This window comes from Siphateles boraxobius, unplaced genomic scaffold (assembly GCF_051911475.1).
Source record: "Siphateles boraxobius isolate OS27281-9 unplaced genomic scaffold, OSU_SipBor_1 130, whole genome shotgun sequence".
Lineage (NCBI taxonomy): Eukaryota > Metazoa > Chordata > Actinopteri > Cypriniformes > Leuciscidae > Siphateles > Siphateles boraxobius.
In genome coordinates this window covers 40,556,935-40,577,695 of record NW_027508734.1, presented here as the reverse complement: position 1 = coordinate 40,577,695, position 20,761 = coordinate 40,556,935, and the positions used below count along the sequence as shown (strand labels likewise).

General features: G+C 36.7%; 1 protein-coding gene across 1 annotated transcript in view; it reads right to left on the bottom strand.

Annotated features, from left to right (window-relative positions):
- Window positions 1-4,780: 4,780 nt before the first annotated feature.
- irs4b (insulin receptor substrate 4b) overlaps window positions 4,781-20,761 on the bottom strand; it is a 31,487-nt gene continuing 15,506 nt past the window's right edge. The window contains exon 2 of the mRNA XM_077229508.1: window positions 4,781-7,087. Within this exon, the coding sequence (XP_077085623.1) occupies window positions 7,083-7,087 (5 nt within the window). The 3' untranslated portion in view covers window positions 4,781-7,082. The remainder of the gene's footprint in view (window positions 7,088-20,761) is intronic.

Sequence of the window (20,761 nt, the reverse complement as noted above, 5' to 3'; positions counted from 1 at the left end):
AAGCGGTATATAAATGAAGATGACTTGACACATAAAATACATTGTGTAAACTGGTACTCCCTTTAGTTATTATTTTGGAATAAATATAAAAATGCTTAAAAACACTAACTTGATGAGATTTATACTTGGTTTTAATGAATATAACATTACATAGTTAATGTAAAAATTCAAAATAGAACTGTATTTGGTTTCTCTTTTTGTGTGTGTAATGTTTATCTAGGAGAATGTGACAGCATTAAGTGTAACACTGACATTAATTTACATTTGATTTATAAAAATAAAAAACCCGGAGGACTTTGCCTCCTCTTTTCAGAACACCACTGCACGCCACTGTGGTGGACCACTAGAGGGAGAACTGAGTCACATGGACTGTAGGGCTGCACCAATCCGCTGTCTTTTCCCTGAGAGACATCTATGCCAATTAGATGGACATACAGTTCAACAAGATTTTGCAGATTTGCAGCCACTCTGCTTTTGTGTAGTAATGTATTACGATTCAATCACAACATGATTAAGTGGATGTATTCTGTCTCCATTCATATTTTCCCTGTTAGTGTTAGTAGGTACCCTCTCTTTCTGATTCTAACAATGTGCTTGTTATCCAGGACAGATTGGTTAATGACTAAGCTTTGAGCTTAGGAGTGGTTATTAGGACCTAAATAGTCCATATAAGATTTAGTTGACAAACTGGGTGTTGATATTTGGCAACAGCTAAGCTCTCAATAGGATCAGTGAGCAGATGACAGTGAATCCCATTGCCACTGGGATAATGGTCTTTGTTCCAGCCAACAACAGGACCAAGGGGCAAAAGCCAAGCCAAGCCCTTTATAAAAACTACTGAAGTTGTGTTTTTCATAGAACCAAAGAAAAGGGTCAACAGTGGTTCTGAATGATCAAAGCTTAGACCGAAATTTCACTTTTTGTGCAACCGAGTCAAAGAATTGTGATTTGAAAGCAGGTCTTTATTTATGAAAAGACGCTTTTGTTTTCAACATTGATGGACAATAATTGACAGATAGCAACGTTTAATGGCTGACTGTGTCAAAAACATGCATCCAAAATATACAGAAATATATAGGCCTGTAACTCTGAAATATACATGCCTTAAGTTAGCCATTAAAGTCAAGAGTCTGGATTAACTTTGTTTATTTGTGTCTAAGGAATGAGGGAACGAGACACGTCAAAGCTTTATTTCCAGGTAATTCGCCCTTTAGGTGCATATCAGATGACCTGCATGATTTAGAGAATCTCCTTTTCCTTAATGAGCTTTAAGAAGGAATCACTGCTCGAGTTTGTTTTGAAACATGAGCACCTATTGGCAAATACTACATCGCTTAATTGAGTTTGGTGCTCTCTGGCCACCGAATTTGACGTAAACCTTTACATGCTGCCACTGAGCTCATGATCCACATGCAGCCTAAGCCCTAATGCAACCTACATTTGTGCACATACTGTAAATACTACTGGAATGAATTGAGAAACCTCAGCTCCTAATGACGCACACACGTCTGTCAGAGGAGGATTCCCCTTCTGCAGTGGTGCAGCCAAGACTACATTTCAGCAAGGGTTGTTCGAAATGCTTTGGGAAATTGCACTGACTCACTCTTTTAAAAACGGGTCTGTTATTCAAACGAAATTAAGCGATATCACATGAGCGGGAGTGCTGCTGTTGCTCTTAATATCAGCACCACAGCTGAACATGGTTGCAGAGGTAACTTATAATATTACCAATAACTTTGACTTTTTACTCCAACAACGAAAATACTTCAGAACAAAGCCAAAGTAAAATGAACTATATCACACATCTTCAAGCAACATAGCAAAGACTGAGTCTAAATCCGCATACTTTCTGAGGAGGTACTTCTTTTATATAAGTACTTAATTAGTGATTTAAAAAGTACGCTCTACATAAAGTGCAACAGGGCCTGTCCACTTTTTTAAGGATCTTGGTTCCTCTGTATCTTTCCACATTCATTTTTCTCTCATTGGGATTTACACAAAAAAAGTCTTAAATTGTTAAAATTGTTAAGCCATGAACCAAACTGACCAGCGGCAAGATGAATCACATCATTACAAACTTTGAATTGAAGTATTTGAAAACTGGGCAAAAAGACAGATACAAGACTGTGGTTAGCTTTAATGAGGGGAAGAACTACATGAAGCATTGTGAATTACTTATGAAAACGAAGTGTACGAAACGAAAGAAGTGTAGTTTGAGAGTGTACGGAGACTGACTTTATTACATCATTCGCAGTGCTTTATCAATTTCACAATGGAGAAAAACGATTCGATTTTTACTTTTGGAACCTGACTGTAGTACTATAGTTTGAATGTGTGTAGCATACATGTGTCAAGTTGTCATTGTCATGTGACTTACAGCATCACTTCTCTGCCATTCACAACTTGCCCGTGGCCTCGTGGGATATTAAAGTGTCCATCGGATGAATACTGTTAATTCGGACATACTACTCATCTCACAAACTGTTTTTTTTTTTTTTTTGCCTGCTATAGTATATAATAAAGAATATTTGGATGCATCCGTGTGTTTTTTTCCCCCTCAATTAGTGTTTTTGAACAAATCGATTGATTCAGTGATTCAATGACTCACTAATAAAGACAATGGCTGTGTCCAAAATCACACTCTCTTGAGGAGGTTTTTGTTTTCTCCCATGGCCTCATGGGATAGTAAAGTGTTCTTCATATGCACACTTCAGAATCTCGCAGGAAGAATTAATTCATCCGGGTACTGATTTATGAATACTGTGATGTACTATTTTACACCGATATATAGTAGGGAAGTATGTGATTTCAGATGCAGCTAATATTCTCGCCACCCATCGACAGTCTGTATGGAAGCTAAATTGGAACTTAAACAGCAAGTATAGAATATCTGGTTCATAAATTCCTACTCTTTTTCATGATACAGTTCTGCATTGGACATTCATGAAGGGGTGTATGATCTTAAATGATGACAACATTAGGTTTAACCATGATATTTGGACCTGGCATTACACATCAAATAATATTATTGCATGCTGCTGCCAATGCAGGTGTAAGGTACCAGGCACAGTGGATTAATCCTGTAGGTTAGCAAGCATTGCCAAAAAACCTTACATTTAAATACTGAGAATCCAATTAAGAGTGTCATTATGGCGGAACGACAGTGGATGACATGGCCACTGTGTGTATAAGGACAGCACCATTCCCTAGACATTACTATGAATGTGGGTGGATTTCTGCAGTGGTCTGAGTTCCTTAAGGAGATAATAGTTTCCCAGTTTAAGTGGCTTGCTACATGCTCATTGGCAAATAAGCTCGGAGTTTCTGAGAAAGTAGTCCACCCCCCACTGAAAAGTTCACTTGCAATGGTCAGTTATCCGCTTTAATTTCCCCAAGCTACTTACTGACACTGCTTACTGGCATGAGCATGCTGAATGCACCCAGACGTATGGGGTGGGATGAGGTGGGATGGGGTGGGATGGGATGGGATGGGGGGAGGGTGTGTGTTATGGTGTGCACCTAGTGACGCATACATGTGTGTGCTTGTCTGACTGAAGTCCATGAAGTTAAGAAAATGTAGAAAAATTCTTTCTGCATGAGATATTCATTTTTCACAGTGGACAACAGTTTTGGTGCCTGATTATTTCCTAAATTTACCTGATTTTGTTTGTAATGAACATGTACTATGGTTCCTCTTCATTTTGATATTGATATGTTATAATTTAAAGAGTAATCGTCCAGCACCCAGTTGAGATTTTGAGCAGATTTGGCAATATTAATTTCACACACACACAGTTATATATATCTGGGTACATTACTTACACATTGTAATTGGTTACCGATTACAATTACATGACAAAAATTGTATTTAGTAATGTAATCCCTTACGTTACATATTTAAGGTAATATAATCTGACTACTTTTGGATTACATTTAACCTAACTTGATTATAGCATTGATTTGTGTAGAATAGTCTGAATATATATAATTTATTCCATTCTTTATCAACAACAATATGAAGTGCATTAAATATTGCATTATGTCAGGGTTTCCCAGACTGGGGTTCGTGGGGTTAATGAAAAGCTATTAGTAATTAAGTCATAAAAAAATGTACATTAAAGTAAATATTTAAAATAAAATTTTACATTTTAATGAGTTTGAAAGACAAAAGCCTTCCAAAGACATTAATGCATGGTTAAATAACTCACTGAAAATGAGTGATAATTCAAATAATAATTAATGTGTTAATCAGGAGCTGATCAGATATGCAATGTTTAGAAAACACTTGTGAAAAGTGAAATGATTTCTGTAAATCCAGTGATCACTTGCTGTTTTCAGTGATAGTCACATGACCAGTGGCTGGTCTGTGTGTGCAATTGGAAGACCTTCTGAAGCAGTAAGCCTTTTTAGAAAGGAAAATTTAAAAGATTACACAACGTATGAATCAACAAATTATGAATATTTGACTGCCATTGCAAGAATAACATCTAATCATGTAATCAATAAAAAAGTAACCGTAGTCTGAATAAAAACAGGGGGAAAAAAACAAGAAAAAAAATGTATTATGGTTTATAATATTAAACCATATCAAATAAGGCCAAATTCTCCTTAGAGTTTCTGTCTTCACTAATAATCCTGACAAATATGTCCATGTAATGTTGAAGTAGTAGTGAGAAAGAAGGGTCACTCAATGTCACCGAACCAAACAATCAATTTCAACAATGGTGGACATTTTTTTCATTCACAGAAATAGACAGAAAACAAATGGAACTGAAACGTGTTACAGGAACTTTTTTTATTGCAATAGCTCTATTGAAAGCAAAAAAAGATAAATACAAACACTAAGCAATGCTCAAATGATTTGCCTGCTTTCACTCTCTTTTTCCCACCAGAGGAAAATGGAAAGTCTACCAACTGCAGGAAAAAAAAAAAAAAAAAAAAAACAAAGCATCAGTATGTACACACATGGACACAACCATAAAAAGTTTTTCCTTTTTTGAATTTTCTTAGACTCCATCGGACCTCCACACCTGAACTTTGCCATCAGTCAAGCTTAGACTTCAAAAACAATAGTGAACAGAAGACAAGTGTACCAAAACATACTAATGAGGATCGACAAATACACGAAAATCGACAAGGGGATGCACAAACTTCCTGTCTCTTTGACTTTGAAATGATACCAAATAAAAGAACTGCCTTTCATAAAACATTCCAAAAGAAAAGACCTGAGCTATTAAAACAAAAACAAACAATTTGGGGGAAAAACATATTAATGCTGTACCACTGCACATCTGTACTAATCAATGAAAATCATGGCAAAAAGCAGTCCGCTTGATAACATACATTAGCAAAAGACTGATATCAAATACATTTATGTGGCTGATTTAAAGCTTTTATGTTCAAAAATAATTTGTTTCAGTGTAACTCATTCTCAACATTACAAATGTTATGCTAACATTAGCCAGAAAAAGACTAACCTGTACCCGCCATTTTGTCCCATTTACTCATTTAGGCAATTTTGGGTTTTAGATGTAGTTTTGGACATTGAGCGAAACCTTGTTTTCACAGAACCACAGCTGAGCTTCTGTGCTAGTTAAGACTTGCTCCGGTAAATCCACGAGGGGAAAGAATCCTTTTACCAGACGACAAAATTCACTTTCGTACCATTGACAAAATAACAATGAAGACCGTGCACAGTTTTTTCTTTTTCTTTGTCACGACAAGTTTCACATTTGATTTCGTCTTTTAAAACAATGTGTAGCAACAATGTAAAAACAAAAAGGAAGGCTGTACCTAAAGTTTGAATCAGATGGAGTAGTGTGCATATCACTCCTTTGAAAAAATATTAGAGAACAATGCAGAGATCAGTTCGATGAACTGTACCACTTCTTCACCTCCTGAAAGAACAGCCTGATCAAAACAGGAAATACCGCAATACTGAGAGAAGAGTATCAAGGAACAAAGAGCAGCTGATTGGTAATACTAAAATATTGAAGATAATTAATTATAAATAAAATATTAATGAAATGTTGAGGCTGTTTTAATATTGTCTATTGAAGGAGATCCTACGATCTTGCCAACAGCATGCATAAAGGTTTATACAGACAAAATTGGGCTTTCGTACCTTCGTATTGTGCTGTTTGTTCACTAGGTTGATGAAGAGCTCCCCTAATAGTTCATTTACTATGGATACCAAAACAAAACTCGAGAACTAATTTATATTTATTGGGATGATATAAATCACTAACTCATCTGAGTGTCATTTTAGCAACTGCAGCAGATTTCATCAGGGGAGTCCCAGAATAGACCCTTCCTCTTTTCCTCCCTCTCTACAGCACACTTGGCAAAGAGGAGATGATGCTGGTCAAAAATAAGTACGGGAACGGATAAGAAAAGTCTAAGTTTGGGCTGCGCCACATGCCAAAAAGGCCTGGTGAAAAAACACCTGTGGCCCTGCACTGGGTAAAGCAGACTGAAACGGCATGACTAGCCTGACACTCACAGATACTGAAGAACAGTGTTGATAGTACAAAAGAGGAGGTTTCTACAGTCCAAAACTCAAGATGTGCGTGAAACGTTAAGTGAGGACCTAACGGAGACAGACATTCATAAAAAAAAATTTAATTAAAAAAAAAAAAAAAGACACTACTGCTGTACAGTGACATCCCATCTGCAGTCTGTACCGTACCGATATATGTTCTCTTTTAAGCAATCGGTAAACATAAACACTAAAATCTGTAATTGCACCAGAAATCATTATGGGAAATAAATACAATTTGTACATACATGTGATGCTTGTAAACAGCATGCACCTGTCTAAACCAGACTTGTGGATTATGGTGTCTTCGTAAGATGAACCTCCTTTTTATGCAGCGGATAAAACATTGTGATACAAATCACAAAGCACTGAACTCATACAAGACAGAACGCATGGATGTGCTCTGAGACAGCACACGAACAAAGAAAAATAAACATAAGAGTCCTTTAAAACAAAACTCAGGATCCTTTTGCCGTGTCTTAGGGTTGTGTGCTAGGGCTCGCACGTTATCCGGCATCTCTGCAGGAGCTTGATGGGTCAGTCCTTAGTCTGTAGTGAGAAAAAGAGAGAAAATATTAACCCATGTACCAAGTGAAGATGGTATACCATCCCTACCCTTCAATTAATCATAGCACTCAGTGTATTGATGGTTCAGTCACATGCCATATAGTGTTTAAAGGGTTAGTTCACACAAAAACTACCTTATTTACTCACCCGCATGTCATTTTTAAAAAAACAAACAAATGTTATTAAAAACCAGAGAGATTTTGGCCACCCCATTGAAAAGTCCGTTCTTGCAGATCAAGCAAGTGTGGCGGAGTTAAAAAAAAAAGTTGTAAGCAGAGCTGTCCATAACAAAACTCTTCATTTAAATTTACTTGGAAGGACATTTAGGCTAAATCAGGGAATATGCAGGAATCACAGAGATGAATTTACTACCTTTTACTACCTTTTTTACTACCTCCACAATATTTTTTACTACCAACACGACATGTATTCTATGTAACGTTACAATGTTCTCAATATAATTCATAATCCCACGTTTATAATGAACAACGCGTTATGGTTATTGTGTTATTAAAAACTGGCATGTGATTGTGCACTGAAACGGCGTGCTGAAAACAGAGCTATTTTTGAGCTGGTAAAATGAGTTTTTTCTTAAAATACTAATGAGAATTTTTAATAAAAGTATATTACAAAGTTTTCATTTAGACCCTAAAGATTCATATTAACTAGTACAAAAATGGCATTATATGACCCCTTTAACCCTAGCCCTTGAGTTATCCTAACCATTACGTTAACCCTTAGCCCTAATAAGGTGAATAATAACCATGGCACTTAAAAACAAATGACACTTAACAGCCATAAACATAAACAAAGATTAATAATAAAGTGTGTCACATCACACACACTTACCACAAACACACATTCTCACACACGAGACGGATACCAATACTTTCATTTTTGGTACTCGCCGATATCGATACCGTAACCGGTCCCTGAATTTTCACTGCATTAGTAATTTTTAAATGTATTAGTAGATAAACCAAAAGAATATAAATCATATTAGTTGTTATGAAATAAAGTAAAGTAATGAAATATCTTCGAAAACTTGCATTTCCCCATAATGTCCAGGGTTTTTTCCTTGGTCAAAATTGGTCTTCGGTGGTGGCCGACAGACACTTATCCTTTCTTGCCCTTATTTTTTTTTTTTAAGCTTTGATTTTACCACTTGATTTCATAGCTTTCTAACATAAAATACTTCTTTGCTGGACCTGATAATTGTTTTGGTATAATCATATCAATATCAAAAAGTAGAATAAAAACGAAGCATTAAAAAGTTTATTTTAAAAGTTTAAGTCTAATTTTCTACCATATACTGTAAAATTTTATAGAATTAGCTGTCAGATACAATTTTTTTTTAAATTAAATAACAAAAATTGCTGCTAGATAACTTGCTTTGCACTTTTTTTCTGGTTTTACCTCACTCCAGTCTAAACTAAATTATTATATTTTTTTTGGCAATGTTTCTACACATTATAATATAAATAACCTGAAAATACTACGTAATTTACAACATACATTAATTGTTTGTTCATGTTACTTCACAGTGCGTTAACTATTGTTAACAAATACAACTTTTGATTTCAATAATGTAGGCTATATGGTGAAATTGACATTAAGAAAGATTAATTAATGATGTAGACGTGCAGTTTATTAATAGTTCATGTTAACTAATGTAGTTAACTAGAGTTTAATGAATGGAACCATATTGTGTTACCGATTCAGAAGTCCCGTGAGGACAGATCATTTGTTTTAACCATTCATTAAAGTGACGCGTCATTAGCGGACGTGTACGCATTGTGTGGTTATCCCATCAGTTAGGACATCGCACAAAATTTGTGTCAACAAATAGTTTTTTTTAGGATAGATTTTACCTTTATTGAAAGTGTGGTTATGTCAGCTGAATGTGGGGAACGCCCTGAGAGAAGATAAGGCAACGTTTTTTTAGCACAATTCACACACAGCGGGAAATAAATTTCCAATTGCGCCACGTGAAACTTCGGTCTTCCGACCTTTTACCATCGTGTCAATTGATTTTGATTAATATGAGCGAGGAAGAGAGAGCAAGAGTGAATTGAGTGCCGGGGCTCTCTCTCTGTTCCTTCTTTCAGTTAACATGCACCCTGTCACTAGCACAGCAGTCAGTCGTCTACATTAGGCTACTCCCCGATCAAATATGGCTTTGGCGGCCGACTGATGACTGAAATAGAAGCGAACTCGCGAACAGGTTGGGCAGCAAACCAGGCCAGCCGGGTACCCAGTTTGTTTCAGCGCGCGCGAACGAACAAACACCACGTCACATGATATCGCTCAGGTCCTACTCACAACATAAATAAATCCACGCGATTTTTAGGAATTTTAGAACAAAGTCCTGCACTTAACACAAATTGAAACTCATAGGCCTAGTTGGATAGGGGTTCGAAAATTTACTACCTCGTCAGATGACGTTTACTACTTTTTACTGGCCTTAATTTGGCATAATTTAATTTACTACCTTTTACTACCTTTTACAACCCTGTAAATTCACACACTCAGTGTTTTGGATTGGCCAGTGTGCCCTCTTCCTTCATACATCAGTGTACAGTAACAGCTTGTGTATTGTTAGTGAGACCTTTTTTAATTTTACATGACAATCTTCCTCATCATCCTCTACCTAGTTTTACCATGTCCTACCCGTCCCGTCTAAGGATAACACCACGTGCCCTTCATTACCATCTCTATCCCTCTGCTGAGCAGTGGGGTTGTACAGTGGCCCGCTTTGACCCTGATGCACACAAACAGTACCTTTGATAAAGGGCTTTGTCTGACCCAACAATGGTGGTGGGGGCACAATGCCACCGCTTTCAGAGCTCTCCGCACAGCGGCGTCTGGAGCGGCAGGAATGCCACTGGTTCATTCTTCAAGGTCAGGTCCGATGGGGTACCAAAGGTCCCAGAGTTCCTCCTGACCACATTGACAACCACAACCTGAGTTTACCAGAAGAGAAGCCACTAAAAACCCCATCTACTGGAGTCAGCATGGGTGTCGTCTTCTGTTTATTAGAAATATGAATCTTCAAGTTTTGTTTAGGACAGACAGAAGTTGCCATCACTCCTGCCCACACACAAAGCAGACCAAGATCTGGTAACCCGTTTTAGAAGTTTAAAAATGTTCAGGTTTGGTCAGCCAGATGTTACATATCAAGCACCTTCATAGAATCCAATATCTGATCCAGCCCAAGGCTCAACAAAAACATTGCCCTGTCAACATTTTCACTGGCCCCACCACAAAGGAACGCTAAAAATTTTAAATACCAATGCATTTTAATATTTGCTAAAATATATACATACTACAGTTTAAAAATCCGGGGTCAGAAATAGGTTTAATGTTTTTGAAAGCCTCTAATGCTCCCCAAAGCTGCATTTACTTGACCGAAAACACTGTAAAAACAGTAATATTGGCAAATATTATTACCATTTAAAATAACCTTTATATTTTATTGCTGTAAAATATAATTCCTGTGCTGGCAAAGCTGAATTTTCTGCATTATTACTCCAGTCTTCAGTGTCACATGATCCTTTAGAAATTTTTCTAATATGCTGATTTGGTGCTCAAGAAAAATTGTCTTATAATCAATGTTAAACCAGTTTTGCAGCTTCCTACTTTTGTCGAAATAGAATTGAACTTTTTAGTTCAAAAGAACAGAATTTATTAGGATTAGAAAATTGTTATACCATCATAAATGTCTTCAATCTCTTATGATGAATTCAATGCATCCTTGCTGAATTAAAGTGTTTTTAGGTTTAGCTTTTTTATATTTAAGCCTTTTCTAATTATTGGAATTATTGGAATGTCATTCATGTTGGACTTGGCCTCATAACAGAACAAAAACTAAAGAATTTTGAAAAAACATTCTGACTGATATGGTGCCCTAGATGGGTTCACACAGAAATCCTCTTATTTTAGTACTGTATATACGTTTTACTTTATCATTGCTGTTTTTTACTATATACTTTTCTACCTTTCTAGTGCAGGATCACTGCTCCACCTGTGGATGTGAAATTTTGTATTATGTAGAGAGAGAAGGACGGTGCAGGACAGGGAGAAAGAGAGACAAATAAATACAACAGTAAAAGATACTAAGAAGACTAAGGGACTCCATATCTAGATGCCCGTTTAAATCCATCCGAATCAGTCTTAAATGCATGGGATAAAAATCAATGTAGAAAATCAATGAATGTAACAATTTCAGTGGCATCACATCATTGCCCCAAAGGGGCAAGTGACAGATCGGTGAACTAGCCCCGGGCCAGTGGGCCATCCTTATTGTGGAGTCCTGCATGCCCTAAAGAGAGAATGACAGCTTTCAGCTTCCAAAAGTTTTCAGTTTTTCTTGCCTTGGAGCAAACCACAATGCGGTTTGCCAGGGAATATGGCACTAACCAGTGTTGCCAGATTGGGCGGGTAAAAATTGGTTTGGGCAGGTGGACAAAATATGGGCTAGTTTGGGGTTAGTTCAACAGTTTTCAGACATCTAAATGTATAGTCTAATTCAGAGGTCTTCAATCCTGCTCCTGGAGGGCCGCTGTCCTGCATAGTTTGGTTCCAACCCTAATCAAACACACCTGAATCAGCTCATCAAGCTTTTCAGGATCGCTTAAAAAATACAAAGGCAGGTGTGCTGAAGCAGGTTGGAACTAAACTCTGCAGGACAGTGGCCCTCCAGGAGCAGGATTGAAGACCTCTGGTCTAATTGGTTAATAAATAAAACTCAAGTTTGCATGTACTCCATAAAATCAGTCATCGTGATGTTACTAAACACACAGGCCAACCGCAGAGTCGGCTGGCGTTGACGTCGCAGACGAGCATACACTCTAGAAGGCAGACGTGATCATTCATGACTGATGGGTTTTTAGACATAATTTGTAGCTGTGTATACATTTAAGTGATTGCTATGTCAAAGCAGCATAAATACACAACAAGTTATATCTAGTGAAGAGTGAGAGAGTGATCCAAATGTCCAAACGTGGATTACACCTGTGGTGGGGATGACTCGAAGGCTCTTTATAAATAGGCCTGTAACTAACTATGAGAGCACAGTTGAATGACTTAATTGAAATCAAATATGGGACGACTCCTGTCCATCAACATGTGCACACCAGGGCTGGACTGGGACTAAAAATCGGCCCGGGCATTTTGGCACAGACTGGCCCACTACATATAATCATAAACACAACCGATCTTTTCACGCCCCTGAATATGTATACTAACTCCTATTAAAACCCCTAATGCCATGTAGCCTAATGAGTGAGTAGGAATGAGTAAGAGTAAATAGATGAAATAACTACTAATTGTAAAATACAAAACGAACTACTCCACAATGATGAATCCTAAAACAAGTTATAAGCTGCATTGGCATAGTAATACCAGTGTTTGACAAAGGATTTTTGGTAAATCTGTGGTGGGTGGACTTCTGTCCCTTTAGGGGGGTTCTGGTGCACTTTGAGAGTTAAAAAATTAAGAGCAACAAACCCATAATCAGTGTGCAAATTGAACAAAGAAAAACTCAAAACTCTTTTAGCTGTGATATGGTGTCTGTCTGCATTACACTAGGCTACTACATAATAATAGTTATAATATTAATTCCATGACAGTAATAGCATATATTGTAAAACAAATGCACTGAAAAATAATTGGAACTTTCATAATTATTTTTGTACTAATTTCCATGCTTGAAAGAGATTAACACATGATCTTTATTTTGGCGGAAAACATGGTTTACAAACGCGTCTCATTACAATTCTAGTAAAATGCGTAATCATCAACTATGCAGATGTGTAAATAATGCGTGACTGGGTGATGGGTTCCCATACTATGGAAGCTTGTTTCCGCCACTAAATAAATAAATAATAATAATAGCGACTTTTTATCTCACAATTCTGACTATTTTCTCACAATTGCGAGTTTACATCTCGGAATTCTGACTTTATTTCTCAGAATTGCGAGATATAAAGTCAGAATTGCGTGATATAAAGTCGCAATTGCGTGTTATAAAGTCAGAATTGTGAGATATAAAGTCAGAATTGGGAGATATAAAGTCAGAATTGTGATATATAAAGTCAGAATTGTGAGATATAAAGTCGCAATTGCGTGTTATAAAGTCGCAATTGCGTGTTATAAAGTCAGAATTGTGAGATATAAAGTCAGAATTGGGAGATATAAAGTCAGAATTGTGATATATAAAGTCAGAATTGTGAGATATAGTCAAAATTGCGTGTTATAAAGTCAGAATTGCGAGAGAGAAAACTAAGAAGTCTGACTTTTTTTCTCGCAATTCCGACTTTATATCTCGCAATTCTGACTTTATAACACATAATTGCGAGTTTATATCTCGCAATTCTGACATATTTTCTCAGAATTGTAAGATATAAACTCGCAATTGCGAGTTATAAAGTGCAATTCTATAGGGAAAAAAGACAGACTTTTTTCCTCTCAGAATAGTTTATATCTCACAATTCTGACTTTATAACACGCAATTGCGACTTTATATCACGCAATTCTGACTTTATATCTCACAATTCTGACTTTATAACACGCAATTGCGACTATAACTCACAATTCTGACTTTATATCTCACAATTCTGACTTTATAACACGCAATTGCGACTTTATATTACGCATTTCTGACTTTATATCTCACAATTCTGACTTTATAACACGCAATTGCGACTTTATATCACGCAATTCTGACTTTATATCTCACAATTCTGACTTTATAACACGCAATTGCGACTTTATATTACGCATTTCTGACTTTATATCTCACAATTCTGACTTTATAACACGCAATTGCGACTTTATATCACTGTAATTCTGACTTTATATCTCGCAATTCTGAGAAATAAAGTCAGAATTGTGAGATAAAAAGTCGCAATTACCTTTTTTTATTTTTCATTCTGTGAAATTTTCATATTTGTTTTAAAGAATTATCTGTATCGGCCCAAAAAGCACGTCGGCCCACCGGGCAAATGCCCGGTATGCCCGATGGCCAGTCCAGCCCTGGTGCATACTGATCAGGACATCTGCAACTTTTAAACCATATAGATTGTACTCTAATCATCCCCGACAGCTGCTGAAAGAGTTGCGTCCACGATTAATCCGTTTTGACTGTGCCAAGTTCTGCGTTATGTTCAACAATATGTACTTACCGAAAGACGTTCTATCTGAAGTTAAAACGCAACACAAAGGTAGGTGCATTCTTCTTGTTGGTAATTTTTTTTGTCGGATAATCGTACAGTATGCATCTATGAATGACACATTTTAGCTGTGGTGTGTGCATTAATGTGGGAAATGACTGCTTATTATTCCGATCACCTGTATTGGGCACTTTTTGCACTTAAATTGACTTCTTACTGTTGACATTGAAAATGATGCATGTTTTTCCGAGGGTTTAAATCATCGGTTAATTTCTTGAGTGCCGTTTTAACAGTTTCCACCTAGACATTTTAATATTTGCTAATTCACTAATGTATTTGCCCTGTTTTGATCGGTTTTCCTGTGAATTTGATTTATTTTTATTTTGTCATCATTATTTTGTTTTAAGGATATAAAAATGGTGCTTATCAACCTTAATTGAAATAGCAATCAAATAATTTTGGCAGTTAAACTTTTGGGTGGGTTTTGGTGAGCTTTGGGCTGGAAATCATTGGCCCAATCTGGCAACACTGGCACTAACAACTTGAAGAATGAACCCCAAATTATACAAAGGAGTGAGGAAAGTAATAGTTAAATAGGCTTTTGGAGCTGGGAACTAGTTGCATCTGTCACAGATCATTTGCTTTAAAATCTACCCACCATTGTCACTCTAAACCCCACTGTCAAAATGACAAAGATGTTCTTTTCCATACAATAAAAAAATATTGCTGCAAACAATCCGAAATGACCATTTTTAATCTGTGCCTGTCCAGTTTGGGTCATTGATGTGTTATATATTAACCACCTTCGTGGAATCAAAGCGATCCCATTCAGTCGCCCTGTCCTAAAAAGTTAACTGCAGCACAAGACCATCTGCGTCACTGCATGAACACCAAACTCCATGTGCGTCACCACACACACAACACAAGCATATCATAGTGTGATGCCACAGCAGGCCACCGCTAAAAGTGGAACAATGACCAAACCACTGCTGTCTCCCTTTAATTCCTGGCCTATTTTAGGAGTTGTTCAGCCAGCCTACGACAGTGGGATTGCCCCTGACCCCACGGGAGTCTCTTCTTTCACTAGTAGATGAACTTACGAAAGGTGGCACTAACTCATACAGACGTCATTGGTCCAGAAGAACTGTGTTGGCATGGAGAGCTGATTTGTGTCATGAAGATCACCTTCGGTGTAGCGAGGTGCTCGCTTTCATCATGAAGAAAGGAGAATCCAAAACGACGACAATTTGCTTATCAAGCAAATGTTGTATGCTGATTTGTTTCACAAATAATTCGTCATTTTGCTTGCAGAGCAATTCACTACTCTATATGGTAGCTACTGGAAGAAATGGATTAGCAAATGTAGTGTTGCACTCAAGAATGATTAGGATGAATTTAAACGGGCATCTAAATTAAGAGTTCCCATCACAATGCCTCTGTTGTCATCTCAGTATCTTTTAATGTTGAATTTATTTGTCTCTCTTTCTTGCCATTCTTCTCACATTTCTTTTCTCTACATAATAAAAAAAATCTCACATCCACAGGTGGAGCAGCTCATCATCACTAACTGATCCTGCACAAGAAAGGTATACAGGTAAAATAACAGCAATAATAACACAATCTTATTTAAATAGCACATTCTAAAAAAACTGGTGTTGATCAAAGTGCTTTACAAAAGCCAAGGAAACAAACAATAAGACAGAAAACACAAAACAGTAAAGCAAAATAAAGAACAATAAAATGGAAACCCTTTGAACTAAGGTAAAAAAAGAAAAAAGAAAAAAGAATTATATATATATATATATATATATATATATATATATGTGATACTCAAGATATTGAAAGCAATTGAAAAAAAGATAAGATTTCAAAGTGGATTTAAAAATTGACAAAGTTTGGGCGGATCTGATGCAAGCCAGTAGGCTATTCCATAACTTGATCGAAGTTTGCGGCCGATGACCGCAAAAGCACAATCACCCCTATTGTTAAGTCCAGTTAAGCCTAGATAGTAGATCCGAGTCCCCCGATCTGAGTGATTTTGACTGTGAGGGCGGATGTAATAGTTCAGATAGGTGTTGTGGAGCCTGGTTCTGCAAAGACTTAAAAACAAATAACAAAATTTTAAAACAAATTCTGTATTTAACCGGTAGCCAATAAAGTGAGATCAAAACCGGTGAAATGCGTTCACTTTTACACTTCCCTTTGAGGAGCCGTGCTGTGGCATTTTGAGCTAATTGTAAGCGTGTGACACACATCTGAGGGGCATTAATATATAAAGAGTTACAATAATCAGGATGTTACCAAAAGCAGGCATAGCAGTCTCAAAGTTCTTAGCAGAAAAAAATGGCTTAGCAGAAAAAAATGGCTTAAACCTGACTAAAAGACAAAGATGATAAAAACAGGACTTAACCACAGCACTTCTCCGTTTATCATATTTAAGGTTGTTATTAAACAAAACCCCCAGATTCCGAACACAGGTGGTATTGTATGGTAACCGTGTTTGGAGATCAAAATCATGAGTACTGCGATCATTTGAACCAAACAAGATAATTTCGGTCCTGCTCTCATTAAGACTCAAGAAATTACTAGCGAGCCAAAGTTTTAGTTCATCCAAACAATACAATATCAGCTTTAAAGCAAGCTTATCATCACGCTTCAAATGCAAATAATGTGTGTCATCAGCATACAGATGAAAAGATACCCCATTATCTACATAAAATAGAACCCAAAGGGGGCATATAAAGATTAAACTGTACCGGGCCAAGAATAGGGCCCTGAGGAACGCCAAAGCACAATTGAATTTCAGACGAAGACTGTTGCCCGATGCAGACAGAATAACTCCTATTAGTTAAATATGAACGGAACCATTGTAACACTGTGCACACATGGTTCTAGACGTGATATGAGAATGTTGTGATCGACAGGTCAAATGCAGAGCTAAGATCTAGCAAGACCAAAGCCCCAGATTGCCCTGTATCGGTAGTGAGCATTACATCATTCATGACTATTAAGAGGGCCGATTCTGTGCTATGACGATTACATATTAATAACATATATAGTACTAAAATAAAAGGATTCCTGCATGAAATTGTGGTTGTTAGGGATGGGGGAAAAAATCGATTTACACATGAATCGTGATTCTATCTTCAACCGATTCGCACCGTTTCATAAATTTCAAATATCAATTTTATAGTGTTACACTTTAACTGTGCAGTACTAAAGTTGACACGTTAAACACGTGTCATTTTTCACAATAAGCTGCAAAAAAGGATTCAATGCGATGTTTCCACTGACGGACACACAGCCGAAGCGTGAGCACAGATGCCGCCTCTCAGATGCATGTGGTCCCGAATTCAGTTCTCTTTCACAGCTTATTGCGCTTGATTGTAGTCAGCTTAATAATAATATTGGGTTGACTAAAATGGGAAGACAAACAGATTTCAAGTTTCACATCAAAACAAACAGTAAATCTAAGCGAAGTTGACTGATAAGGTGAGGAGGGAAAAAACAAGTTCTAATTAATTAGTCAATAGTTCTTCAAATAAAGTCCAAAATGAATGAAATCCCAATAATTAGAAGGGGGAAAAAAGGCTTTGGGGATAAATAAAATGAACACTTATTGAGCAAGGATGCATTAGATTAATCAAAAGTGACCGTAAAGATTCACACTGTTACAAAAGATTTTTATTTCAAATAATGTTCTTTTGAATGCTTTGTTCAAAGAATCCTGAAAAAATGTATCCTATTTTCCACAAAAATATTAAGCAGCACAACGGTTTTCAACATTGATAATTATAAGAGATATTTCTTGGGTAGTAAATCAGCATATTATAATATTTCTGAATACTGGAGTAATGATGCTGAAAATTCAACTTTGACATCACAGGAATACATTACATATTAAAATATATTAAAATTGAAAAGAGTTATTTTGAATAAATAATATTTCAAAATACTGCATTGTTAATCAAATGCAACGTGAAAATAAGACTTCTTAAAATGTCTAAGATGTTGAATGTGAAAAAATACAGCAAAAAAACACTTTTTAACCTGTATTGTAAGCAAGACCTTTAGCTTATCTCCTTTACATGACTATCTTTACATTCATCCTCTACCCAGTTTTACCATGTCCTACCCGTCCCATCTAAGGATAACACCACGTGCCCTTCATTACCATCTCTATCCCTCTGGTGAGCAGTGGGGTTGTACGGTGGCCCGCTTTGACCCTGGTGCACACAAACAGTACCTTTGATAAAGGGCTTTGTCTGACCCAACAATGGTGGTGGGGGCACAATGCCGCCGCTTTCAGAGCTCTCCGCACAGCGGCGTCTGGAGCGGCAGGAATGCCACTGGTTCATTGTTCAAGGTCAGGTCCGATGGGGTACCAAAGGTCCCAGAGTTCCTCCTGACCTTGGTGCAATCATTACCTTACAGTGACAACCACAACCTGACCATCACCCCTACCTGCACACAAGATCAAGGTGGCCATTTTTGGTAGGCCAAATGTTATACATTGACCACCTCCCTGGTATAGATCTGAGCCATCCATCTTCTCAAACATTACTAAAATGTGAATGGCATCTGCATGGGCACCAAACTCCATACCAATCAGACATTATAAGCATGCCATTAGGGTTGGGCGATAAAATGATATAGATGATAAAGTGATAATTATTCCGTTATAATTGTCCTTGAAAAAACGATAACAAGAGTTCAGTAAATGTTCAATAAAATGTTTATGACCCAAAAGCGGAACGAAACAGCGCTACTCGTTTGAAACGCGCCACACGGACCATTTATCCCCTTGGCTCAAAGTTCATAAAGCAGTGCATCGTGAGCTTACTATACTAGCAGATACCATAGAAAACAGTTCCATTTTACCATTGTGGTGAGGTGCTATATGCGTGGTTTTAAGTGTGGTTATGATCTAAATGTATGCTACTATGGAAGACCAATGGTTCAATTTAATAAAGCTCAAACAGTCAGAATATTTCAATTTTACCATATAAAAATTAGGTTGTTACAATTTACAGATGTTACATCTGTACATCTTAACTCAAACTACTACTGTCAACTCAAGCTACTGTAAAATGTGCATTTCTAAGAGACAAAACATGAAATATGATTAATATTGCAGCCTGCACTGCAAACTGTGCCAAAGTCACAACACAAACCAGTTTCATAACTTGAAACAATTATCACCTGTTAGCAGAAGCAGAAACTAAGAAATTCATTTAAGATATGCATTTTGGATAAATACTGGAAAAGTGGAATACAGGAAAAATTACTGGAAAAGTGTAAAGAATTCAAAATCGTGATGTTGTCATGTTCTGACAATAAAAAATGGTTTAAAATTACAATTAACTGCCTGGTTTCAACAACTTTCTCTTAGAATCACAAATCTGCCTTTAAACTTGAAGTAATTAAAGATCCTTGCACACTGAGTCCGAAATTTTCATATGTGTTTTTTCATATTCGTCGTCATTCGGTGGCTCTGAATTGTCAAAACATCTCTCAAAATGTTTGCTACAGATGTGAAAAACACATCGAACCCGATCCGAATTTCTTTCATGACAGACAAAAATTTCGGAGGCAGTGTGTAAATGTGATTGACCCAACGTGAGTTCGTATTTATTTAACGTGCAAAGATTTCGGACTCTGTGTGCAAGGACCTTTATGGTGATGATCATTGATATCAACTGACGTCTCAATTAGGGGAAACAATGCTCAAACAACTTCTGCTCCAGCCTATTTACGGTGCTGTTCTGCCAGCCAATGACAGTGAGATTTGTCCCCTGAACCTATGGGAGCCTCTTCTTCTGTGGAAAGTTCTCAAAAACGAAAACAGCTAAACTGCTGCAGGGCGCTCCGTTTCACCATGGCGACTGGTGAAACAACAAACAAACAAACAGCAAAAACAGTGACATAACAGTAATATTGTGAAATATTACTACAATTACAACTGTTTTCTATTTGAAAATATGCAATTATGGCTACGCTGAATTTTCAGCATCATTACTGCAGTCTTCAGTGTCACATGATCCTTCAGAAAAATCATGCAGATTCTCTTCAAGAAACATTTCGTATTAAATGTCAAAAACTGTAATCATTTTTTTCAAGATTGTTTGATAAGTTCAAAAGAACAGAATTTATTTAAAATAAAAAGCTTTTGTATCAATATTACCTTTACTGTCAATTTTGATCAATTTAGTGCATCCTTGCTAAATAAAAATATTACATTTCATTAAAAAAAATAATCCTTTCAAATTAATCACTTGTAAATAACACAAAAAAGTAATACTTCCAGTTATTATTAGCATGAACATTAATATATCATTATTTCCCATTGTGATTTTGTTTTTGGCCAAATATGCATTCCTATTAAGTTACCAAATAAGTTACAAGTTCAACGTTTATTTTGCTAAACTGATGCTGGACTGAGGCATGTTAGACATACTCTGACTAAAGCTGAATCTATGTGAAG